This window comes from Juglans regia, chromosome 3 (genome assembly GCF_001411555.2).
Source record: "Juglans regia cultivar Chandler chromosome 3, Walnut 2.0, whole genome shotgun sequence".
NCBI lineage: Eukaryota > Viridiplantae > Streptophyta > Magnoliopsida > Fagales > Juglandaceae > Juglans > Juglans regia.
This window is the reverse complement of record NC_049903.1, coordinates 18,130,749-18,157,393: the sequence shown is the minus strand read 5'-3', so window position 1 is coordinate 18,157,393 and position 26,645 is coordinate 18,130,749. Positions and strand designations below refer to the sequence as shown.

At 34.5% G+C, this 26,645-nt stretch overlaps 3 protein-coding genes across 4 annotated transcripts; 2 read left to right on the top strand and 1 right to left on the bottom strand.

Annotated features, from left to right (window-relative positions):
- The first annotated feature begins 886 nt into the window (after positions 1 to 886).
- On the top strand, positions 887 to 1,398 carry LOC109002501 (probable carboxylesterase 15). Its single transcript, XM_018980287.2, has 2 exons — positions 887 to 1,181; positions 1,241 to 1,398. Exons 1-2 carry the CDS (start codon positions 887 to 889, stop codon positions 1,396 to 1,398), a joined length of 453 nt encoding a protein of 150 aa, XP_018835832.1.
- A 5,717-nt stretch (positions 1,399 to 7,115) lies between these two features.
- LOC109002513 (BTB/POZ domain and ankyrin repeat-containing protein NPR1-like) lies at positions 7,116 to 13,784 on the top strand. Of its 2 annotated transcripts, XM_018980296.2 has the most exons (5): positions 7,116 to 8,409; positions 9,572 to 10,322; positions 11,583 to 11,780; positions 12,863 to 13,160; positions 13,334 to 13,784. In XM_018980296.2, exons 1-4 carry the CDS (start codon positions 7,852 to 7,854, stop codon positions 13,153 to 13,155), a joined length of 1,800 nt encoding a protein of 599 aa, XP_018835841.1. In that variant the 5' UTR covers positions 7,116 to 7,851; the 3' UTR covers positions 13,156 to 13,160; positions 13,334 to 13,784. The 2 variants fall into 2 exon arrangements, with proteins under 2 accessions (XP_018835841.1, XP_018835840.1); XM_018980295.2 differs by having other exon boundaries at positions 12,863 to 13,395.
- Positions 13,785 to 17,209: 3,425 nt separating this feature from the next.
- Positions 17,210 to 20,166, bottom strand: LOC109002514 (transcription termination factor MTEF18, mitochondrial). Its single transcript, XM_018980297.2, has 2 exons — positions 19,984 to 20,166; positions 17,210 to 19,812 (listed from the first exon to the last, which is right to left on the bottom strand). Exon 2 carries the CDS (start codon positions 19,570 to 19,572, stop codon positions 17,803 to 17,805), a length of 1,770 nt encoding a protein of 589 aa, XP_018835842.1. The 5' UTR covers positions 19,573 to 19,812; positions 19,984 to 20,166; the 3' UTR covers positions 17,210 to 17,802.
- Between the last annotated feature and the right edge of the window lie 6,479 nt (positions 20,167 to 26,645).

The window sequence follows — 26,645 nt, the reverse complement described above, 5'->3', positions numbered from 1 at the left end:
ATATTAGAAAATATTACAAATTTAACCGTAGTTAGAAAAATATTTAAAATGAAGAAAGAAATAAGAAAATTCATATATTTTTTTTTATAGGAGAAATAAGAATATATGAATGAATATTTAAACAATATAGAAAAGAATAAATTATTTTATTTATAGATATTTTAAAAGTGGTTAAGAAAAAGTAAATTTTAATTAATTAATTAATTTTAATTAAAAAGTGGTTAATTAAAGTGGTTATCTTTTCTCCTTGTCTTCCCATTTTCTCCCATTTTTCTGTTCGTCTTCCACCTTCTCTTCGTCTTCTGGTGCATGTTTTCTCGAATTTTCAGATGCATTTTTTTCAAAAACTCTATAGCTAATTGGCCAGAAGAACTGCGGGGAAACCGCATCCCACATGGCAAATTAGACGACGCCATTTCTTCTCCCCTTGTCTTCCCTTTTTTCCCATTTCTCCATTCATCTTCTGCCTTCCCTTCGTCTTCTAGTGCACGCATGGGCGGAACTAACTTAAGGCCCTCTAAAATTTTTAAAATTTTATGAAAATTAAGTTTTAGAAGGTGTTTTTATAAAGTAGACTATATAAAAATTAATATTTAACCTCCCAAAATTATTTTTTCTAAACTTAGCCTTCAAACTAGATTTTCTGGTTCCGTCCTGAGTGCACGTTTTCTATAATTTTGAGATGAACGTTTTCTCCTACCCAAGCATTTGTCCCATAATCCATTTGACCAAAACACATAAGAACAAAAACAAGATGCCACACACCAATCCAAATGCCGCCTTCAGCCTTCTATAAACTCTTCCATTGTTGTTCACTTTAAACCAATTACCAGCAAACCCTTTTGAATCCTTCCACAGAGGTCCTGAGAATTAAAGGAAAGAAACCATGTTCGACATCATTGCCTTTGCCTTAGCTTCTGCCACCACCACTCCTCCCTATGTAGTTGATGAATGCCGAGGCGTCCTTGTATATAGTGACGGTTCCATCGTCTACTCTGCCAAACTGAGTTTCGATGTTCCCATCCATGATGATGACTTCGTTTTATGGAAAGACGTTCTTTTCAACGCCATTAACAACCTTCAGCTTCGGCTCTACAAGCCGACGGTGGTGGCTAGCTCATCCTCTTCCACCTCTAGTTCCAAGCTTCCTATATTTTACTACATCTATGGTGGCGATTTTTGTATTGGGTCTCTCGCATAGCCCAATTGTCGGAACTATTGTTTTTGCCTGGCTTCGGAGCTCGGGGCCTTGGTCGTCTCTCCAAACTATCACCTGGCTCCGGAGATGACACCAATGAAGACGATTTCATGGCAGTGAAGTGGCTTCAAGCACAAGCAGTATTAGAGGAGCATGACATATGGCTGACAGACATGGCGGAGACACCCACACAAAGATGACTATGCAGACCCGCCCAGTCATGATTTTTTCTTCTGAAATGAGAAATTTGAATTCCTCCCTCCGTTTCATTTCGTCTATGATTTTGGAAGTGTTTTTTTTATTATTAGTTGACGTGGCAGCCAATTTCCCCACGATTTCACTCAACGGTTGCCTATAGAAAAACTAATATTGGTTGGGCAGATAAATGAGCGAGGGGCCCAAAACTTTCAAACTCAGAACCCAAGATCTGACCATCTTCACGGCCTAACATAAAAATATTTTATTTCCAGGTGAAAGTTCAAGTATGAACACAATATGAACGCTGACCGTAGAAATATTCTTTTCTCACTGAAAAGTAGACACTACTTAAACTTTATTGTATTGATAAAAACTATTCTATACAGCTCTTTTTTAGTAGATTATATTGTTCTATTAATATTAAACTTTATTGTATTGATAAAAACTATTCTATATTATCTCGAAGAAAAGATTAATATTAATATTTGTTCTATTTTTATTCTTAGAATCTTAATAGAGATATTATATTTTTAATCGTAAAGTATGTAAGTACATCATAATTTTTTTTAAAAAATAAATAAATATAAGATTCAAATAAAAAAAATCTAATTTTTTAATAATAAACTCTATTTTTTTTAAAAAGACAATTGTACGATATTTACGTACTATATGATTTTATATAACAATACAGCTCATCTTAGAAATATTGAAAGAACTCGATTTGTAGGATCAAAGAAACAGATATATTTTAGGAAATATTTTAATTATAATTATATTCATCAGTTATCATGTTAATAGTTACTAACTTAGTATTCATCATGGCCTATATTAAAATTTCAATATTTTATATATGGTTAATGAATATTAATTAATTTCATTGTCCATAGATTCTCCATGCTAATATGCAAAATTAGGTATCTTAAAAAAATTACTTAATTATTTTAATTAGATGTAGATAGTAGAGTATGTATCTATATATAATAACATGATTTATCTTATGATATATTAGTTAATTGATAACATACATTATTTAAAATTTTATATGGTCAATTGTAATCTCTTTGATGAAAATTACATAATTAACTTATACAATAATGATATAAAATAATATATTATATATGTATATTTATAATATTTAATAATAAAAAATTATACTTATCATCTCTTACACTACACATAAATATATTATTTATCATTTTTACCATTCTATTTAAGCACATATATTGATGTGTAAATATGTGTATTTAAATAAAATGATAAAAAATGATAAATCACATGTTGATGTGTGGTGTAAGGAGCATTTCTTTTTAATAATATATATACACATTCAGTCTGTCTGGTCCAAAACAGCCACACCCCGAAACCAGACTGATTACTGAATTTTTCAAATGTTGGGACCTAGACCGACCAATAAGACTAATCATTGCTTAATTATTATAATTTTCTCAAACTTAGAAACAAAACATAAAAAATAATTCAACTTTTTCAAATCTCAAAACAATATATGTAATTTTTACCCTTTGATTTTTATTTTAGAATTTGAAAAAATTGATTTTTTTCTTTTTTTATTTTTTGTTTGTACGTGTGGAAAAGTTGTAATAATCAGACAATAATTAAATGAAAAAATTGAAGATTTGAAATTAAAAAAATATTTATATTTATATTTGTAATGTTTAAATATTAAGATGAAATGAAATAAATTCGTCTCTTTTATCTAAACCAGGCCTAAAAGGGCAGAAAAAATAAACTATTTTGTATGGCAATCATTTTTGGGCGGAAACTAAAAAATAATCAACAATAGGTACTATCACTTGGGAAACTACAAAATAAACTTTCACAGCTTGCATATACCCAATATTGCCGTATCACCGCACATTGTTTCGAGTCGACCACAAAGATGACAAATTGCCCACAACAATCACTTACATATATAGTAACCATCGACCTGCGGAAAAAAAAGGCAATTGAATCAGGTCTATCCGGTGAATTATAATAATGCTCCTAAGCCCCCAAAGGTGCAAGTTGCAACTAATTTAATGTGCCACCAACCTTCGTAGCCAAGAGATGACTCTCCCAATTGAAAGGGGCTCAGTTTGATGTTCAGCCCAACTAGTGGGTTGGAGTTGAGATTAGGGGGAGGGGGAACCCGCCAGCTATTGTTGTTTGAACCATTTGTTTCATTAAATATGTGAAAGCTACGGCCAAGATCAATACAAGGTATATACAATAGAGTCACCTGTTTAAAAATAGAAAATAAACAAAGAAAATCACAATATTTAACCCATTTAAGTCTATGGAGGCTAGGCTTTGCAATGAAATATAGTACTTAAAAAAAAAAAAAAATGATGTTTTGAACTTCTCTAACATCCATTGACCATTCTCAAAATTCTTATGGCCCATTTTTTGGATAGTGAAGATGTTTCAACTCATCTCATCTCATCATTACAATTGAAAATTTAAACTTCTTAAATTCACCTCTTAGGATCTATCTTTTGCAGGAATATCAAGAAAAATAGAGAAATAATAACACAACAATTTACGCAGAAAACTCCCAAAACATGAAAAAAACTACTAGACCCAAAGAAGAAAATCTACTATATGTGAAAAATTGTTACAATCATACAATTTTGTTCCTCACCCCAAAGACACCCACAACGCTTTTCCATTAACAAAACTTTAACTCACATCTCTTCTCTTTTTACAAAAAAAGGCCAATAGAAGAATTTAATTGAAGTAAAAAAATTACTAGTTAAGCCTTTTGACTGATACACTTAGCCAATGAAACTAATCCTCATTTTATAGGTTTTAAGCCTTGCTTCTTCTTTACTCTCCACTAATGTGGGACTAAAGCTAAAAAGCAAGACCCAACAATAACTTTTTTAAATTTTTACAAAAAATATAATAAACAGTTCAACTTTTTTAAATTTTAAAATAATAATAATAATAATAAATAATATTCTAACAATATCTTATTTAACTTTTAACTTTAATTTAAAATTATCTCATCTCATCTTACTATCCAAACGGCACCCATACCCTCAAAATACATAATACCAAGTAAAAAGGAATCATCTTCCAAAACATTGTAATAATTTCCTCCTAACCTTCTCCAAGAATTAAAAAGTTATACTACTCTTTTGAGCTTAACCATATGCAAGCCTAACCAATCCATTTGAAGAAGTCATGTCATAAATCTGGGTTTATCTCATATTAAACTGTGTTTAAAAATGTTATGAACTGGATCCCACATTATTTAAAAATTCTAATTGTAATTTGGGTCCAAATATGACTTAGGTCTCACTTGGACAATTACAAATAATATCAGAGCTAAATAAAAATGGTTCCACTTTTGATCAAACGGTCCGACGAGAATGTTGAAATTTTAAGGTACTTTCTTGGTACGAATTGCTGGGAATTGTATCAACATTTCGGCATCTTTTATGATAAGGAATTGAAATTTTCAAAGACAGAGACCAAATGCAAACTACTCGATCAAGAAGTGCTGGCAACAGCTATGCCAATAATTGCATTAATTGACACCCGCGGTGAAGGTACCTCCGGCACTTCCTATCAAACCACGACAAGTCAACAAGACCAACGTTTTATACACTCATCTCTAAGGAAGTACTTGTTACAAGTTACTGCTCAATCAAGGTGTGGATGCTCTGAATTTTCAACGCTTATTTACGCCCTTATAAGTTTTTCAGTTTTGCATTTTAATCCTTGTGTTTGGAACTTTTTGCAAGTATCTTCGTCCATCCAAGTCCTATTAATGCAGTTTTCAAACGCTCTTAAGATGAAGTTAGCCCTCTTGAAAGCCATAGATAAGCGTATATGACTTGGAGAGGAAAGAAAAAAAGAAGTCCAACAGTCCAACCCCTTTTACCTTGAGGACGGTGGTATTTATAGCCATAGGCGCGATCTGATGGTGGTGAGTGTCGGCACAAAAGTATTGATTGGCGCACCTAACATCGAGGGGATAGCGTTAAATGTCTGCATGTAAAGAGTCTTTTCTCCGGCTCCGGGACACGCCTCAATTAATACTTAAATACTGTTTCAGTACAAAGTTATTTATTGCGGCACCTAACATTGAGGGGATAGCGTTAAATGTCTCTAACATCAAGGGAGACTTATCTCCGGGTCCGGGACACACACGCCTCAATTAATACTTAAATAATATTAGGTAGTCCCACCATTTTATACTTTCCAAAATTATCATTAATGTATTAGGTTTTTTTTTTTTTTTTTTAAATTGATTAAAAATGTTACCATTAGTGTCTTAGGAAGTTAAATTGTGTTATCAAGTTATGAATATTTAATTATATAAGATAAATTGAACCTCATTTATTAAATTAAATGTGTTAAATTTTCAAATCGTAATTCGATTTATTTAAATAACGAGTTGTATCGTATCATATATTTTGACTCTTTACAAATTAATTAGAAATAGATTAATACAACATGACTCATTTAAATTCATTTTATGTAAATTAGTCGAACTAATACGCATAACACATTTTACTTTATAAGCATATTTTTACATAAAAGTTAAAATATATATTTATTAATAATCACAATATCTTTAAAAAAAAAAAAAAAGATTACACCTACTAACAAAAAATATTAATATTTTTACAGATTTAACATATAATAAAATCAATATTATAAGCTCTACAATAATAAATATGAATATAGGTATAAAATTACAGTCTGAATAATAAAAATATAAGTGTATTGAGAAATATCAATATTACAATCAATAATAATAAAATTATAATTTTAAAATAAAATTTAAACAGATCAAAATAAATTGATTTTGAGTTAAACAGACTAGTCTTTTATTGATCCATTTTATAACATGTTAATCAGTTTTCATCCAAATTCATTAACATTAAATTTAAATCCGTTATTTTTATATGATGTTGGTGTTGGATTTCACAGATCTGTCATATACTTTCCCACCTATTAGTGTATTTGTATATTTTGTTAACATTTAAAAATATAAAAAAATATAATTTAAACTAGTGATAATTTTGATAGGTACAACGATGTGACTGAATAGCATCACCCGCTAATACTTATCATGCTTTACTCAATAAATGAGTCATCAAGTCACATTCGTATTAATTGTCCGGAAGGTTGATCCTATCCTATATAAACCAATTGGATGAATAGAGCTAATTGCGAAAAATCTCAAATTCAAGGACTAAGATGTTAAAATTGAAAACTTAAAAAAAAAAAAAAAAAGCTTTTTCACAAATGATTGAAGACATGGGGAGTCATTTTTCCTTTTAACCTAAGTTGTTTTGATTTTTTAATATAATAATTAAGATGACATTTTTGTGTCATGTCACGTTGAATTGATTATCATGTGAGATTAATGCCACACCATGCCATAACCATATTGTTGCTACATCTTTCAAACTCAAAAATTAATATTAAAATTAAAAATCCAAACAACAAAAGGTGACGTCGGCGAGACATGGATTTTCAGCAATACACTGTCGTTTAGCCAGTTCGATTGTAGGCACGCAACAGATTTGCTTTATATCTATGGGTATCTTTCAACTCCACCGTTTACACTCCTTTTTTTATTATTTATTATTTTTTATTAACATAAAGTAATGTATGTATAATTATTTAATTACATATCTGGGCTCGCTTTCGAAGATGGGCATGCCAAGACTTTGATGCACGATGCTGATGCCACCATAGACGTCTGCAGAGCCCAGCTTGGAAAACTGACGCCATCTCTGTCGTCACCAAAACGACTTCATCTTCTCAACGAAACTCCCACCTTACGAGTATCCAAGAACCAAAACCAACCAATCCTCTTCTAGTCTCCTTCTCTCTCTCTCTCTTCTCTCTCTTTCTCGGGACTTTCTCTCCCTAACAGTGTCTGAAACCGAAAATTGAAGCTTCCGCTGTCTCGTCTCTCTCTTGTTTTCTGTTCTTATCTTTCTTTTCGCCATATCTTCGGTCAATTTAGGAAGTTTCTCGTTCTGATTTGGGGTTTTGAGTTTTTTCTTCGTCAGATAAATCTTTTGGTCTTGTGGTCTTTCAAGTATTTGAGAAGATCTGATTCAGAACTTGCGGAGATTTTTGTTTAGAACTTAAGTTCAATTATGAATTTCGTGGGATTGAATAGGTGGTGTTTCTGTTTCTTGTAAAATACAGAAATCAAAAGATCGGGACCAGAAGTGCATTCCAACCTGTCAGAGTTAAAGTTTTGATAGAACTTGTCATTTTGATAGCATTCCAACAGGGGGGAGTTGTATTATGTGTCTCAATTTCGTGTTTATTGAACTTGTTTTACGTGTTTCCATGAATCCCGGATGATATTTTTCTGTGCAATTCAGTTTTTCTGGTAGTTTCCTTTTTTCTGGGCTGTGAATGATAAGGGTGTGGATGTGTGTATAGGCATATATTGATAGAGTATTTTGCACTTTGTCTTGATGGCTTACTCAACTGAACCATCGTCGTCTTTGAGCTTCACTTCATCTTCCAATTTATCGAATGGCACATTTGGGCAAGCTAAATCACCCTCCTCTGGCGAGTCAGGCCTTGAACAGGGTTGTAGCCTCGATATCATTAGCTTAAACAAGCTCAGTTCTAATTTGGAGCAGCTCGTGATTGATCCAAGTTGTGATTATAGCGATGCGGATATCGTTGTTGATGGAATTGCAGTTGGTGTTAACCGATGTATTTTGGCTGCTAGAAGTAGGTTTTTCCATGAGCTTTTTCAGCGAGATAGGGGATCTGCTGAGAAGGATGGAAAGCCAAAATATTTGATGAGTGATTTGTTGCCTTTTGGCGAGGTTGGACGTGAGGCATTTTGGGTTTTCTTGAGCTATTTGTATACGGCAAAATTGAAGCCTTCTCCAAGGGAGGTGTCAACTTGTGTTGACGAGTCTTGCGTCCACGATGCATGCAGACCGGCTATAAATTTTGCGGTGGAATTGATGTACGCATCGTACCTTTTTCAGACGCCAGAGCTGGTTTCACTTTTCCAGGTTAGTACTCTTTACATTCTGATCGCGAGTTAAGCGAATTTAATCAACTGATCATGTCCTGAACTTTTTGGAGTGTTGTGTATGGGTAAGCATATACTCTGCTCTTTCTCAACTGTTATGTTGCTTGTGCTTCCATTTTTCTTACATTATTGGGGTTTTTAAAGTACCTAACACATCCAAATCATTTGTTCATTTTCTTAATAAGCCTACTCAAATCATTGCAAGTGTCATGCTATTTCCCCTTCCTGTATGCGTTCTGTGCAGCACAATGATCCACGTTCTCTGCAACAGGCCTAGTTTGTTTTTATAACATTTTATCCAATCATTACAATTTTTCCGAGCTCCAACACAAAATGGAATAAACAATTCAACTTTTTTAAATTTTAAAATAAAAATTATATTAAAAAATTATATTCTTTCAACTTTCAACTTATATCTCATCTCATTTGTGAAAACCTAGTCTGTACTACAAACTTAAAATTATTCTTGTTATCTTTTATGTAAGGAGTCTATTGCAATGAACTTAATCGCCGTTTATGACAATTGCCAGATTTGTTATGCCATATGAGATACATGTTGGGGCGTAAACCGGTACCTACCTTTAGATTACTTGTGTTGAAATTAAAAATGTTAATATTAGTGCTTATTCTTTTATTAGATCCAGGTTTGGCCATTGTGATGGAATAGAAAAGTGAGAAAGAGCAATTCTTCACCCTATATCTTTTCCCCCCTTTTTGTGATGGAAATCTGTCCTGGATATGAATTAATTATCCAAGTGAAATTCAGGATGGCAATGAAATTACGAATCATATCTTGTATTTCTTTTTCCTCCATTGGATGAAAGAAAAAAATGCTTCATGGATTTTATGTGGCACACCTTGTCATGAATATTTTCAATGCAAAACATTAAATTATTTTCTAGGTTAGGCCTGACTTTCCGCTTTGTTATAGTTAAAAAAAATCAAAACTCTTGGAATTAAAGGCAACATTGCGGTTGTTTTCGCATTATTTAATATTTTTAATTAGATGCCATTACTTTCAAGTATTGAGTAAAAGAAGACCCATAGTTTTAAGCCTTTTCTTCCCCATCTTTTATTTTTCTATGGAGGGTTTAATCCGACTGCAGGGAAATCATTCTGAATGAATACTCTACATTTTGCAGCGTCGTCTTCTTAACTTTGTTGAGAAGGCTTTTGTGGAAGATGTCATCCAAATTCTTGTGGTTGCTTTCAATTGTCAATTGAGTCAGCTTGTCACTCAATGTGTTTATAGAGTAGCAAGATCAGATCTTGACAGCATCTCTCTTGAGAAAGAGCTACCTCATGAAATTGCAGAGAAAATTAGTTTGCTTCGTCTCCACTCTCAGCATGATGATGAAAATAAAAAGGAAGCTGTGGACCCCTTGCATGAAAAGAGAATTAGGAGAATTCACAAAGCATTAGACTGTGATGATGTTGAACTGGTTAAACTTCTCTTGACTGAGTCTGATATAACCTTAGACCAAGCCCATGCTCTCCATTATGCTGTAGCCTACTGTGATCCTAAGGTTGTGACCGAGTTGCTTGGTCTGGGTAGGGCAAATGTCAACCTTCAAAATAAACGAGGTTATACAGTACTCCACATAGCTGCAAGGCGAAAAGAGCCATCAATAATAGTGTCGCTTCTGACCAAAGGAGCTAGTGCATTAGAATCAACACGGGATGGTCAGAGTGCAGTTAGTATTTGTCGGAGATTGACAAGGCCAAAGGATTATAATGCAAAAACAGAGCAGGGGCAGGAAGCAAACAAAGACCGGATTTGCATTGATGTTCTAGAGAGAGAAATGCGGAGGAATCCAATGGCTGGGGATACATCTATTTCCCAAACATTTGCAGATGATCTGCACATGCAGTTGCTATACCTGGAAAACCGAGGTATTATTTGCATCAATCACCATTGCTTCCACTCACCTTGTCTCACCATACTAGTTTTTTAACCAACCTCATCAGCAATGCTATAGTTTTTTGCTCATAAAGGCTTAATTTTGTGATTATTGCATTGATTGGGGAGTTCTTTGCTGATTTGAGAGAAAACTGTAGGAATTGTTTTTGGGGTGGGGGGGTTTAAAAGTTCAACCAAAAGTTTTTATCATGAACTGACATGACATTCCATGCCAATAGAAAGAGAAAAAAGAAGTGCCATGACCCATGGGCCCGTGGCATTCCAAGCAATCTTTCTGTTTGCCAATAAAATAAAACTCATAGCTTTTATTTGGTGCTGACATGACATTCCATGTAAATGAAAAATGTGACATGGCATGCCAAAGTGATCTTTCCTTTTGCCACATGAACCGTTGCAATTATGAAATGCGTAATCTGATTAGCATTTCAGCCTTTTGCTTTTGGAGTATAGATTCAGCAAGGCTTGATTTTGTGATTATTGCTTTGATGAATCTATATTTTGTTACCTGTTACTTTATTTTCATACTAGAGTTTAAAGGAGCCTTTTGATATTTGAAGATATTCAATCCTCTGAAAATCAGAGTTACTTTCCTGTATATACATCTAAGATAGTTTGAGATATTTTCTAATATAACATTGTGATTGTTGTTCCAAAATGCTTGTGTGATGACCTACTACAAGTATCTAAATGTTTAAACATAATTGAATATTATTGCAATGTGAACCATCAGGCTAATATTGAAGTTTTTTGTATGTAAAAAAATAAAATAAAAATTTAACCAAGGTTTTTTTTTTTTGGTATAAAATTCAACCACGTTGTTTCTGTGTATAAAATATAAGTTTTGGTCCCCTTTCTTTCTACCTGGTAGTATTATTGGCAAATTCTGAGCATATCATTTTGGAAAAATATTGGAATTTATTTCCTAAAGGTATAGCTGAAGGTATACCACAAGTTTTGCTGTTTCTTTGCATAAGGATTCAATTTACAGTCCACGTGGCTGGACCGAATGTGGTAACTTACTACTAGATAAGCAATTTAGAGTTGAAGCTGGTCATGCATGCAGGTTAAGGGAACCTTCAATTTATGATGTTCTTTATGTTTGGAGGCTAAGGAAATTTATATTACTCATCGCTGACAAATTTACCGTATAGCCCTGGTTAAACTTGGGCTAGTCTCATCCATACTTATGGTTACACATGCATAGATGAATGATAATAGTGATGATATTGCAGTGGCATTTGCACGATTATTCTTCCCTACGGAAGCTAAGCTAGCGGTAGACGTTGCACATGCTGAGACAACATCTGGGCTTGCCGGTCCTTCGACCTCAAAAGGTTCAAGTGGTAATTTGAGGGAGGTTGATTTGAATGAGACTCCAACTATGCGAAACAAGAGACTGCGAACTCAAATGGAGGCGCTAAGGAAAACAGGTAATGTGGGCTTTCAGTACTATTGTATTCTGATGCCTCGTCCATTGTTCTATTGTATTGTGACCTATTGTGTAATCCTCGACTCTCTCTCTCTCTCTCAAAAAAAAAAAATTACAGGAGAGAAAAGGGAAAAATAATCGTTTATCTGATACTTGCTTATTTAAGGTTGTTTTATAAGGTAAGGAACTTTTCTTTCAGGAAGGTGCTTTGGTTCATCTCATGTCAGGTGGTCACCTTGCATCTGTAAAATGGTGAAGACAAGATATTAATATATTTTTGCAAATTAAGACGATGAGAATGTGCTAGTAGTTTAGGATTTGTTGGATAACAATTAGAACAAGTCGAAGTATCTTACATAAAAGCATGTCTATTATGTTTCTTTAATGGGTAAAAAAAGTGAGAAATGCACAATGCACCTACACACACACACGCATGCACGCGCATAAGCACACGTGTATAACCAATGCTTGCTTAGGTAAAAGATTGTTGACGGTCTCTCTCCCTCTTTCTCTGTTCCTGTGCATGATGTATGTGATGACTGGTAGTCACTTCTTTTGTGGTGTTCTAGTTTAATTGTTCAGTTGTTCAACTGGGATTGTTTCTTGGATCTATGTTGGAAAAATCTTGTAATTCTCAGTTTATTAAATCATGCATTGTTATTATATTGATATTTTTGCCTTGTATTTACCATGCTGGCTGAATTTGCTGCAATTATTATGCAAACACATTAGGAAGGAATATCTCGAGAAAGATAGTTGTTTGATAGCGTTGGGCTACATGAATCCTTTGTTAGTTCAACATTGTTGGTTTATGGTATCTAAAGACTATTCCTCATTATTTATTAATCAAGGCAACTTAGACTTGCTTAGTTTTCAAAACAGCAGAGCCTAAGCTAAGATTTTTGAATTGTATACTTGCATTTTGGAGTTGTCACAAGATGAATGAGATTGAGCTAATTTACTGACTGCCATGTAAGAAAGTTGACATAGATTAATTAAATTGAACTAATTTACGGTCTGCTCAGTGAAAAAAGTTGTTTTACTTGGTTACTTGCATTGAAACTTTGTGGTGCATGGTGACAGTGGAGATGGGTCGACGCTATTTTCCTCATTGCTCAGACGTGCTGGACAAGTTCATGGAGGATGACCTCCCCGATTTGTTTTATCTTGAAAAGGGCACCCCAGAAGAGCAGAGAATCAAGAGGAAGCGCTTCATGGAGCTAAAACAGGAGGTTCAAAAGGCGTTTCACAAGGACAAGGCCGAGTCTGAGTCGAATCGCTCTGGATTGTCTTCTTCCTCACCATTGTCTTCTCTAAAAGATGGTGTAAATTATAAGGTTAGAGAAGATGGTGTAAATCATAAGGTTAGGAGATAGTAAGGGTAAGTGTCTCAATAAGCCTGATGATAAAGCGCAATTTTTTTTTTTAACAAATATACTGGGGAGAGTGTCATAAATGTTGGCTCACATCTTATTCTTTAAGATCTTGGCAAAGGAGCATGCTCTCTGTTGTACTATTAAGCTAGTAAAATCATTCCACTTTTGACTTTTGCAGAAAGTGTTATTAAGCATTTGGGGAGTGAATGAAATCTTCACTGACGGCTCTTTTAGCCCTCATTTGTGCTGCATTTGGTACCATGCGAAAGTAGATCTGTGAACTATTTCTTAGAAGACATTCACAGGTAAATAGTACGTAAATCTGTATAGCAGAAGATGGATACCTAAACGGAAGTAAATCATTCATTTCTCCCGAAACGGATTAACATAAGATTTCATCATCTCGGAAGTCATTTCAGAAAGCCGGCGAACCCTGGATGTACCGAAAGAGAACATATGGCGAGAATTGATTTGCATCTAGTAGTGTAATCGGTCTGGTTCAGTTCGATTTTGAATGTATTTTACAACCGAACTGGTATATACCGGCGTTAAGACTTGAAGAGCCGATGTCGCAATGGTTATACCTTTAAACCGGTACTTTCAGTTTTATCAGTATATAATAATATAGTGATAATATATAATTATTTATATAGGATTTTAAAATTTAATATTATATTAATTAGTAATTTATCATATAATACAAAATTATTTTATATATAATTATATATAAATTATATATGATACAAAAAATCATATAAAAAATATTTTATATCATATAAAAAATTAAAAAATATATATGAACCGGTTGGGTTCAGTTCGGTCCGATGTCAAAAAAGGAAAGATCAGAATAGAAAAGATTTTGACCGACTTTGAGAAAAATGGAACTATTACTGGACCGGACCAAACCCGATGCTGGACTAAACCCACCGGTTCGGTTCGGTCCGATCCGGTTTACCGGTTCACTAGTTTATTTGTTCACCCCTATTTGCATCTCATCAAATGCTATTGCTCCCTTGTTTGTTACTTGCAGATTCTGGCCACTTGATTGAAGACCGAAGTGAACAAGGTTAAGCTATAACGCCCAAGGTGAGTTCATTTCTGGGTTATTCTGTCATTTCTAGGGTTATAGAATGAAGAAAGACAAGCAATTATTATTCACAATAAATGGATCTTCTGCAAGGGGGCTGTGTGAGGGATAGGATCTTAAAAATGATTGGTAATCAGAACAGGCTATCGAAAAACAACTCTTTTGTACTTGATTTATATATATATATATACATATATATATATTTTATAAGAAGAATTTATTAATTCTCATATTTTACCTGTATATATAAAATACATAGAGAAGGAATGAAGGATCTCTCCGTTTCATGTTATTCGAAAGACCGGTGCTACAATTATCGAATTTGTGTCCCGAATAAGTTACCGTACAGTGTATTTCAATTTTTCATTTCTTTTTTATGTATTTTTTTAATCATCATAAATATTTTTTTAAAAAAAAATTCACAATATCATTAAAAAAAACATTTTTAATCACTAAGTAAAAAAAAAGAATAGAAAAATCCATTCGAGATACTATTTGGGGTCCCGAATTAAGCATTTCTGTATTCGAAATAAATAGAATCCATCATATAAAATCGTACGGTAATCTGTTTTGCACTAAATGGATACAGCATCACCGTCTAGTGAATAGTATTCAGGTAATTCTCAGAACAGAAAATAACATCCATGATCCCAATAACAACAGCACAAAGGGGATCTCTTAAATGAAATACTAATATAGAAGAACGCCGAGAAAAAAGAAATGGCATTGAACCCATCTCCACCAGTAGTAAAATCCATTTAGACGTAGTAAGATCAAACTTTACTTGGGCGCATGGAGGCCAGACCACGCACCATACCATCACAGATTCACAGCCTGCCCAACAATAAAATTGACTCTAGCAGTTTGAAGAAAACATACATTCCACATGCTAACTAATACCCGTTTTCGCAATATGCACTATAATCTATCAAGAAATAAGCAACGGAAAGTGAATTAGGAGTGGTAATACGTGGCACGACCCCTGAACCCAATTCTAACACAATACAAAATTAACTAATTTTGATTTGATACAAATAAGTTCGGATTAAAACGAATTGACCCGTTAAAATATTATTAATAAATGAGTCAATTTGCTTAACTCAGAATTAACCCACAATAACCTATTTATATTTTCTTTCAAAAGTACAATTAAGTTATAATATTGATATTTCTCAATATGTTTATATTTTTATTGTTGAGTTTGTAATTTTGGACATATGCTCATTTTGTTATTGTTATTTTCGTAATATTGATTTTTTTATTGGTTAAAATCTGAAAAATATTGATTTTTTTAGTAAGTAGTCTTATATTTTTGAGTTGCTAGGGTGCCGCCCAACAATAACTCCTAGGCAAAATTCTCATTTTCAATTTTTTTCCTTTTCTTATTTCTATTTTTAAAATTTTTTTAAACATTTTTTAAAAACATAAAAAAGAAATCAATATACTAATAGTTACTTCCTTAATCATTAATTAAAAGAAAAAAATGTAAAAAAAAAAATTTAAATGCACAAGCAGTTAAAATGAGAGGACAAAATGAGACGGCATAATTGCATTATTATATATATTTTTTTTAGATATTATGGCTGCTAACAAATATAAATTTTAACTTTTATATAAAATTTTATTAATCAGTTCAAATGAATTATGTGAATTATTTTAACTTATTTTTATGAAACGGATGAGATGGAAAAACTCTTATTTAAATGAGTCGTATTAGAATTTGAAGGTTTGACCTGTTTAGCTTAACAGGTCATGTTCAGATTAAGCCATATAATTGAATGTCCATTACTTAACATGACACGAACACGATCTACCAATACAAATTGCCATCCCCTGGTCAGTGGAGTCATCCCTTATTTAAACCGTAAGTTAAGAGCTACATGGAAATGGTCATATTCTGAGATGAACTAGCTTAACTAGCTGGCAGTGTGGCAGATGAAGCCCAGAAACTCCATTTATGGTCAAAATGGCGTTTACTACTATTTTGCATTCAGAAAGTTAGGATATGCAAATAGCATGAAGACCATTACTCAGAGATTAGGACTGTTTTACACAAGTCAATCTTTTGGATCAAACATAAGAATTAAGGAGAAATTAAAAGGCAGAAATTCTGACGTTTACTACTCTTCCATAACAGATGCAAAACTGAAGGCAGAAACATTCTGCAGAAGGTGTAAATGCAGTATGAAAAGAGGACAAAGTACATTCTATATAGTTCTACACGCAAAACCTTTTCCACATCATATCAATCAAATAAAGGGACTAGATGATAAAGGGACTAGATGAGCAAAATCAAAAGAGAAATTCCTTCACAACCATAAATTCTTTCATTCATCACTACAACCAAAAGTTCCAAACTCCACCCAGTAATTGAATCGACCACACTACATCCTAATAGCACAATAGAAACAAGAAGTAAGTTTAGGAATTTTTTGTTTTAATTTTTTATAACGCCCCACGGTGGAGCCTTTAGGACTCACCCATGGAACCTAAACCCCCGGAGAGACTAGCACAACAACCCTCTGCCATGGCCTCCCACTTAAATCACAGTTTGATTCCAGGGGGAATCAAACCTATGACATGGGGCTCATGCACACAAGTTCGCCCTTATCACTTGGGGCACCCACGGATGGGATAAGTCTTGGAAATTCTGATAAGTGACAGTACTAGACAATTTGACCTTCCCATCAATTACAACTAAAAAATCTAAATATAATTATGACTCAAAATGCTTTGTTATACAGGAATTATGCACAAAGTTTCAGTTCACCATGAAACTATTGAATTTACTAATCATAAATGAAGCATAAGGAAAGATATAATGAATAGATATGTAGCTAACATATTAGATATGAAAGTTGATGATACTGAACTAACAGAAATTCTCCACAACGAGTTTCAATTATCACTATAATCCACTAAGAATATAAATGAAACCTTCATATGCCATGGACGGTAGATGTGGAGCTCAGGCATTACATAGTTCAGATGCTATTCTTTGTTCAATGCCATGCATACATCATCCTTTTTATGAAATATATACATAGCGTGCATTTTTACACGCCTCACACACCTTAAGAGGATATCTATTTATGCTTTGTGACCAAAGACACAAGTCTCATGTTAATACAGATAGGCAGGGAATTGGACAAAGCTTTACCAATTTAGGCATGGAGATATGTCTGTCTCATTTTGAAAAGTTGATATATCTTCCCAGATAAAAAATGGGAACTCTAGTTTCTTCTGTTGAAACGGAAAGTTCAATGGTATGACAATGGTACCAAAGGGATAATGATACATTGACTTCAAGTACCGGTTTAATTTATAACCCACTAATCAGTGTCCGAAAAGCTGCAATAAGCAACCCAGCTAGATAATATTTCATCAAGAAGTGAAGAACAATAGGAGATTGAAATCATGGATGAAAGTGAAAGAAATATGAGTACAACAAACAGACGGGCCATTCATAAAGCATATGTTGTTGTTATATAGAATGTGGTGCCTTTTTCATTAGAAAAAAAAAAAAAAAATCATGAGCAAGGATGAAAATGTTCTCAGCTTTAAGGTTGATGGCCCTTTATACTTTCCCACGTAGCCGGACCTTCAAGATGGACATCTACAAAATATCTTACAAAGCGTGCATCTGAGCATGCAAGAAGAGTACTCAAGGACAATGTAGGCTTTGCTGCACCTCTCTCCCTCAGCCAAACGTACATCGAAAGCCTTCTTCTGATTCTTTCCATGTCATAGCATAAATATGCCGGAAATGCCACCACAGAGTCCAGTGGGTAACCTAAATAGTTTCTTAAGCAATCAATCTTCTTTTCAAGTATGGCTTTCGTCTGGTTAAGAATCATAGGGGCTTGTTTAACAATTTTTGCCACAACATTGCAGTCCAACCCGGCATCCACCAGGCAATCAAACCTCTCCTGTAATTGATCTCCTCTGCCTCGAAATTGCTTCAGAGCTTTCATCATCTCATCTGAATTTTCTGTGTAACCCAATCTCAACAAAAAAGTTGTTTTCTCAATGTGTATACTAGGATATTGAGAAGATGCCTGCTCACTGTTCTTTATTTTCGATTTTGATGCCTTACTGAACAACTTCAGTGGATCTTCCTTAATAATTTGACATAGGTCATACCTTCCAACTTTCAGTTCTTTGCAAACAGTTTTGGGTCCTTTCAGAGTGCACGAACCCAGGAGCTGGATATGGGTAGATATGATACTTGCAATGTATTTTGGCTCCATTCCAACCTCAAGTAGAAAATACATTGCTTGCAAAAGATTTTTCAGACGCTTACCTGACAAAATATGAGGATTATGTGTAAAAAGAGAATAGATCTCATCCATTTTGAGACCCAGCTTGAGTAATCGACCAAACAATAAATATATTGTCTTCCCAGAACCTTCAAACAGCAATGAAGGATTTGAGTTAAACAAATAACGCATCTGCTCCTCACTATAACCTACCTTATCAAGAAAATCCATTGTATCAAGCATTCTGTTCCAGTTGTACGTTCTTTTACCAGATAAATACCCTCCAATCCAATTATTTTCCATTCCAAATTTCTTCCATCTCTCAAGAACCTTGACAAATTCATTATTAACACCACCAATCAAAAGTGATGGACAACAATTAATGAGCTTAATAACTATGGGTCTACTCAAACCCAATGTTTCATAAGCTTGAAGTCTCAAAGCCAATATCCCATAATCATATCCAAAAATCTCATTAGCTTCCTTATACAATTTACCAACCCTACTACGCGGAATTCCATAGTCACATAAAGCATGAAAGTTGTCAAGCATAACACGATCATCACTCAAAAACATCAAGTGCCGTGGGAGAAACATTGGTAGCTCAGACGGATTCAAACCCAAACTCTCAAGAAATGGTTCAAACTCATTAATGGGATTGTATCGCAGGAATTTTGTTAAGTTCCGAGCAACATCTTTCTCACTATCAATCCTGGAGAGCAAATTTTGAAGAAAATGTGGGGAGTTCTTGCTTATGTGTTCAGCATCTGTAAAGCTGAAGCCCCTAGTACAATGCAAATAATCAAAGAGCACTTCCAGAGCTTCAGTCCTGGCTATCCGAGAGACTCGGGAAGTGAAATTGGGTAATTGTGATGACTCAGTAACAGAGACATTTGCATCATTGGAAAGCCTGTATGTGCTAAAGCATCGAACTTTAAGGGAGATAAAAGACGGGTCTTGCTTTGCTGTAGGTTTCACATAGACAATAGGTGAGAAAAGCACATGGTAGTTGAGTTTGGCAATCATTTCAGGCAATTTAGATGCCCTTTTATGGTTTCTGGATAAGAACATGGTAAAAAGAGAAAATAGAGAGTGGAGTGAGAGAAATTAAGAAGCCACAGGAGTAGCATAGATCATAGTTTACGTAAGACAGACTTCTACAGAAGTAAAACAATATATCCACTGAAGAGGGAACTCTTGTACGAAAGAGAGAGAGGGAGGGTAAAGGTTGAAACCCACGAGAGATTGGTGAAGAAATAAAGTGGCTCATTCACATATTTCCACGGAGAGCTGAACCCAAAGCAAAAAACCCTGAAATTGGGGAAAAAAAGGGTATAAAAGAATCGCCGTTACACCGATAATCGGAAAGTAAATAATGCAGGAGTTGTTAAAATCCAGTGAAAAATGTTCGCTTTCCCCCATTAGCATGACATTCGAAGCCTCACATATATCCTAATAAACAAAAAGCCTAATAAATATTACCTCAGAGAACAGGAATTGCTGCTGCTGGCGGTGCGTCTTGGCAACTTGCTGTTGCCGACACTGCTGCTCTTCGCTTATCGCGGTGAGGCCTTTTTTTGTATGGTTCGATTTATAGGTGTCCTGCAATTTTTCGGAGGCGACCGCCGACTGTTGCTGGCGTACCGAAGTCCTTTCTGAACGGGTAAATCCCCTTGTTTGTGGTTTATTTATTTATTTATTTCAGATGTCATAAAAACACGAATACACAAATAAACGAGAAAAATCACTGTTCATGCGATTTTACTGTTTATATATGCCATTTTTTTTTTTTCACAATTAATAAAACTTGTATTCTTTAATAAGATGTATCAAACAATTTTCTTCCAAACTTTTTTTTTTTTTTTTCAAATTTTCAGATACTAGTTGAAAATTGTAAACAGGAATACAGATTACATGCCACACCATTATTCACTTTCATAATATTATATGGCCCCGTGTGAAGCTGCTGTCAATTATGTTGCTCGCGTCCTCGCAAGTCATAATTTGGCTGGTGACTAGTTGGTTTAAGAGTCTCGATTCATTGAGCCTTGGTGGTAGGGGTGTGGACGAGATACCTTTTTCTTGCACCCCCGTTTGGGCGAGGGAGGTTTTGCACCCTCGACTCCAGCCCCACACCCTTGGGCGGGCCACTTTTTGGCATGTGGCCTTGGTCCGTCTGCCGTTGGGCCTCAATGAGCCCATTAGATCTAGAACCTGTTTCTAGACTATTTTGGGCCTAGATGCCATTCTTTTTTTACCTAATTCAACAAAAAGTAATAATTTAAAAATAATTAAATACATTGATAAAAAAAATTAAACTTCAAAACATAAAACATAAAATTCAATTATATCTAATAACTCTAAGCTATTACAAATTAATCTAAAAATATTACAAATTATCAAATAAATTGAATGAATAAAAATGTTTCTAAAATTGAAATATTTGTTCAAAAAAAAAAAAAAAAAGAGATCATAAGCTTGTAATTGTAGGCTTTTAGCAACATGAGATCATTGAGATTAGGGGTGGGCAAGTGAGATTATAAACCTGAAAAAATAGAAAAAAAATTACAAACATTATGTACATATATTAAAAATTACAAATAAACTAAAAGTAATTAAGAGACAAAGTTAACAAACCAATGGTAAGACGAGATCATAAGCTTGTAGTTATAAGCCTTTCTATCAAGATGAGATCATTGAGATAATGGGTGGGAAAGTGAGATTATAAAATCTGAAAAAAAAGGGAAAAATTTAGATTTAATAACATTATATACATATATAAAAAACTACAAATAATTACGAGTCAAAATTAACAAACCAATGGCAATGGTGGATCAAAGTCATATTACGACCGATGTAGATTGAGACATAGCCTCATTTATCGAAATTGTCCATACAACAATTAAATTTAAAATTAAGTTTTGTCAAATAAATATAGCATAATATATTATAAGCAAAAGCAAAATAATGAATTAAGAACGATTTTCGGATTCAGGCAAATCCCCACCCTCTTCCTTGTCGGCCTCCTTAAAGTCTATCACATCCGGAATATGAATTGACTTCCCTTTGATCCAATTCTAAGTGCAAATCAAAGCCTCCACAGTGGTAGAAGATAATGAACTCTAAAATGGATCCAATATGCACCCTCGGTGCTAAAAGCGAACTCTAAGACTACGATAGAAATAGAGATGACCAAAATATTGTAGGCTATCACTCCAAGGATGGGATACTTGACGACATTAAGATTCCACCAAGTTAGGATATCGAACTGCCGCGTAAATTAGTGCATCTCCGCTGCCAAGTATTTATAAAACTCCGATTGATTGTCTGGAGTCTTCCAAAGCTAGGAAATTGCTCATTCCTTTTAGCCCACCTACATTTTTTCGCCATCCCTGCTTCAAGAAGAGGTAATGCGATAGGTATAGGTGTTCGAATATGAACATCTCTAAATGCGGTAAACTCATCAAACAATCTAATCAGGGTTTCCTTTACCTTTACTACAATATGATTCACCCATGCCTTCCCACTGATGCTTTTCAAACCATACACCATGCCATCGATTTTGTATTACGGGTCAAGAATGATAGCTACATATAGGAAAATGTTGATCTTACTCGAATATCTCCAATACGTCTCATAATCGGTCTTCATACTGATTGCCATATTCCGCAAAGTAGGATCTACACTCCCATACATTTTATCCAATTGTTCTTTCAACTGACAAACTTGCTAACAATATTCATTGGATGTAACATACAAAGACTTGGAAATACTTTTCATAACCTTAATACATAAGTTGGTTCAACATCCATCAAAACATAACCTTAAATCCAAAAGAAAAATAGTACTAGAGTAAGAACTCTTTAGTTTTAGTTCACTACATAGTGTTTTAACTACAGGTTGAGCTGCTTATTCGGCTCGGCCATCAACAATATGATAATGTTAAAAAACTGGAGGATAGTCTCCATTAGGTCCTCCAGACTTAGCCTCTCGCTAATCGATCTTGAGTCTTCATTAAGTCCTCAACTAATTCTTCACTCTTGAGTCTTCAAATCATATAGATAACAAACTCAAGTTTCATGATTCAAATAAAATCTTAACGCATAGATCTAACTCCTATTAAAAGGGTTTAGAGGATCTACTCACCAAACCAAAAACTTTAAAGTTCAAAAGAACTAACTCACAAAGAAAGCTCACACAAACTTTTGGTTTCATTAACCCTGAGGGATTCAAGCAAACTTTTGAATGAGAGAACTTGTATTAAAAGCTTAAATCAAGATTTGATACACCATATGTCACCATACTTCATCAAGAACCAAACTTATCAAGCAAACTCCTAACACTACTTGGAATTAAAATTCCCAAACAACATACAAACATGCTAGTCGAAATGAGCATATCCCAACATTACCAAAGACCAACCCTTTCTCTTAAAGAAAACATTTTAACACGTTCCTAACTTTGAGTATCAAAAAGAGAAGAGGAGAAGATGGGGAAAGAGAACTTACAAAGTCTAGCACTTGGAGAAGATTGGCTCTCTTCTATTCACTCTCTTTCTCACTTGGCTTCTCTCCTTTGTGCGAAGTTGGATGTGCAAGTTTTTATACAAGAGAGAGGGAGTGATGGTGGATGTGTGAAACAAAAGGAAAAACAATTGAGGGCCAGTTGTTTTCGGTAAGGCAAGGCATGGGCTGAATGTTCTTGCTTGTGGAGTTGGATGAGTGATTTGGTGTAAAAGAACTAAGGTGATTGAATGGAATAAGGGAAAGGGGGCGGTTGGCTTGAGTGAGGAGGTAGTTTTGGTGGCTGAAACAGCTGGTGCATGGGATGCAGGTGGTACAAGAAGGGTGTCTCGAATGCTTGCAAATTGAGCTCAAACTTATGTGTAAAGGGAAGCTTGCATCTAATGACCATGTTGCTCGGTTTTGGGTTTTGAAATTTAAACCAAAATTGAGGGCTGGGCAGGGGGTACACAGCTGGAGAAGGTAGGGTATGGTGCTCCAAAAGGGTGTAAGACTTTTGTAAGAAATGCATGGTCTTGTCTTATTTCACACTCATTGTTCCTACATGTGTACTAAGCTTGACATGTGTAAACGAGATCCAAACGGATGGTGGTGATGGTGCTATGTGTCAAGTTAGATTCTTTAGTGATTCTTGGCTGACTTGGGCGTCCTACATGGCATGGTGACAACTTGTTGATGACGTGACATGCTAGATGCGACGTGGTGCTCTTCGATTGGCCCATTTGACACCCGTAAAATTCTAAAACAATTTCACAAATCTAACGGTGTAATCCATTTTGTGTAGTTATGATCCTAAGTGCCTCTAAAAATCCAAATAGCATTACATCCCCTTTGTGGAGCATGATTCGACTAAGCTTTCAAATCGACATCCTACCTAGTTTTTAATCTATGAATTTCTCCTAAGTTTTCATGGCATGTCCAATATCTAAATTAAAAAAATTTCTTCCTATCAAATTTCTTTCGGGGTGTTACATTGATGATGCAAAATATTGTTTTATTGGTTGCCTCAACCTATCCGTTTGCTTGTAGGTGGCCATTGATGAATACTTTACCTTAATTCCAAGCTTTGAACTCCAATCTCTTTATAGGTTGTTGTCAACCATTGTCCGAGCCAAGGCCTTTACTTTTGCCCACTTAGTGAAATGGCAATGGCAGCAAACTTAGCTTTTCTTCTTGACTTCAACTTCCCACTTCTTCTCAGACTCCATCGCAACGATGCTATCCTTCTCCACTCCAATCTCCCCTTCCAGCGATGGCGCAACGCACATCAGCCGTGACTCTGTCGAGTCCGTCCCCTTGAGCTCGTCGCCATTCCCCAACCTCTGTTCCTCAGCTGTCGAGTCTGTGTGTTAAAAAAAAACCCCCCACGCCCACGATCACCGCCACACTCCGGTGATTTTCTTGAGGTGGGATTTTGTTCTCACTTGAGTCATTGACTCACTTCGCAATTCGTACGCCGGTCTTGAGGCAGAGTCATTTTTTTTAAAATTTTTAAAATTTTGTCATTTTGATGTGTTTAATTTATCATCATATCAATTATCAATTTATGTTGCATATTATTTGTTGTTTATTTATTTATTTATTTTTTGTATGTACAAGGATAGAAAAATTTTGGATAAAAAAATTGAACTGTGAACTTCAAGTGTGAACAGTAATCCCAGACCCATAATGAGTGTTCTTGTTAGATCAAATCATCAAATTACTAGTGCGCAGATTTAATATTGTGTTGACATTGTATTGTAAAATTGTTTTGATTCTTGAAATAAATTGTGAGGTTGTGAGAGAACTAAAATCTAGATTAAAGTCTTACACTTGTGATGTTTGCGTGTTGCAAATTAGTTGTTGTGTAATTGAAAAATTGTGTTGATGTTTGTTCTTCGTTTATTTTAATTGGTTGTATTTCACTGTTTTTTAATTAAATATATATTGAACTTTTTACATGTTAGATTGGTTATTCGTCAAACCCAATTGATCTTGCTTCGAATGAACAAACAATTAATTTGGGAGAGACCCAAACAATAAGACCCCCCAGTGCCCCTAATAGTAGTAGTTGTCCAATTCCTAAGAAACGGAAGGGGAATGATTCGTCAATTGTTTGGGACTATTTTACAAAGGTTGAGGGTTGTCTTGTAGATGATCCTAAGGCCAAATGAAATTATTGTGGCAAGATGTACGCTTGCCACTCAAAGAGAACGAAACTTCAATCATGCAAAACCATTTGTCTTCATGTCCAAAAAATCTTCATAAACGTGATCCTTTGGATAAATATAAAAAAATATTGGCTGGTGAGGCAACACTCGAGGAGGAGTTTGGAGAAAGTGTTAGTAGTGTGGTAAAATATAGTGAAGAGGCTGTGAGGTTGGCAATTGCAAATATGGTAATCATCGATGAATTTCCATTTAGAATTATTGAAGGGCAAGGATTTAGAAAGATGATTTGGTTGCTTGAACTATTGAGGCACTTATTTGCACTCAGATTGGTTGCGACATCCATCAACATCAATTGATATTCGAGAGTCCATGGATAATGTGGAGAGCTTTGTGGTAGAATCTAGTAATGTTTTTCTCATTCCATATTCATTTACTTTTATAATTTAATTTAATTTATTTTTTATTATCCAAATTTGTTAATATTTGATATTTTAATCTTATTAATGTTTTTATAAAGGGTTAGTAGCATAATCAGGCGTCACAACTATTGAAGACTGAAGACTGCTTGGGAATCTATTTGGAATTTTGGATGTTGAAGTTTTAGCACAGTTTTATTCAAGATCAATTGTTTGCTTACTTGCTTAAGACAATTTGTTTTGGTTTGTAATGTGTATTAAACATCCAGTGAAGTTATTTATTTATTTTTAGTTATCTAGTAATTAGTATATAAGTAGTATATATTTAGTAGTTACTAGTTAGTAATAGTATAAATGACATTAAAATTAAAATGAAATTGATTATTTAAAATGAACTTTAAAATTTCAGCAAGAAAAGCCCAAAATGTTAATGATTTTGAATAATGAATTGAGCCCAAAAAGATGTTGAATTGGGTAAAAATAAAGACTCAAAAAGACTGACCCAAACCGGCCAAAACCGATAAACCGACCGTGCACTGGCCCAGCCGGTTCCAGCCCCTTCACTCGATTGGTTTCAGCTGGTTTTTCTTTCCCAAAACAAGGCGGTTGGTTTCCATTTCAGCCCAAAACCGAACCGATCGTGTCGATTTTCACCCCTACTTAGGACGATTTCTAGAGAAACATCTCAAGTAGTTTTTTAAGGCCTTATTGACTACCTCTGTTTACTTGTCATAATGAGGGTGATAGGTTGTACTCATGTGCATTTGAACTCCTTGGAGCTTAAAGAACTCCTTTCAAAATTTACTAGTGAAAGTAGTGTCTCGGTCAGATACCATAGATGTGGGTAGTCCATGTAGTTTAAGTACATGCTTTAAGAAGAGTTCTACTATTGTCTTGGCAGAGTAGGGGTGCTTTAGAGGAGTGAAATGGCTATATTTGGTGAGTCGATCAACCACCACAAACTATTAGAGCCATTTGAGTTTGGGAGACCATCAATGAGATCCATTGTCATGTGAGTCTAGGGCTGATTAGGAACTGGTAGGGGTTCTAAAAAC

What these genes read in the sequence shown, in the direction of transcription:
- LOC109002514 (XM_018980297.2), bottom strand. Translation starts at nt 19,572, where the DNA reads ATGTTCTTATCCAGAAACCATAAAAGGGCATCTAAATTGCCTGAAATG.
- LOC109002501 (XM_018980287.2), top strand. Translation starts at nt 887, where the DNA reads ATGTTCGACATCATTGCCTTTGCCTTAGCTTCTGCCACCACCACTCCT. An exon ending in CATCTATGGTGGCGATTTTT is followed by an intron (nt 1,182 to 1,240) that starts GTATTGGGTCTC and finishes CTGGCTTCGGAG; the next exon opens with CTCGGGGCCTTGGTCGTCTC.
- LOC109002513 (XM_018980296.2), top strand. Translation starts at nt 7,852, where the DNA reads ATGGCTTACTCAACTGAACCATCGTCGTCTTTGAGCTTCACTTCATCT. An exon ending in AGCTGGTTTCACTTTTCCAG is followed by an intron (nt 8,410 to 9,571) that starts GTTAGTACTCTT and finishes TACATTTTGCAG; the next exon opens with CGTCGTCTTCTTAACTTTGT. An exon ending in GGAGGCGCTAAGGAAAACAG is followed by an intron (nt 11,781 to 12,862) that starts GTAATGTGGGCT and finishes GCATGGTGACAG; the next exon opens with TGGAGATGGGTCGACGCTAT.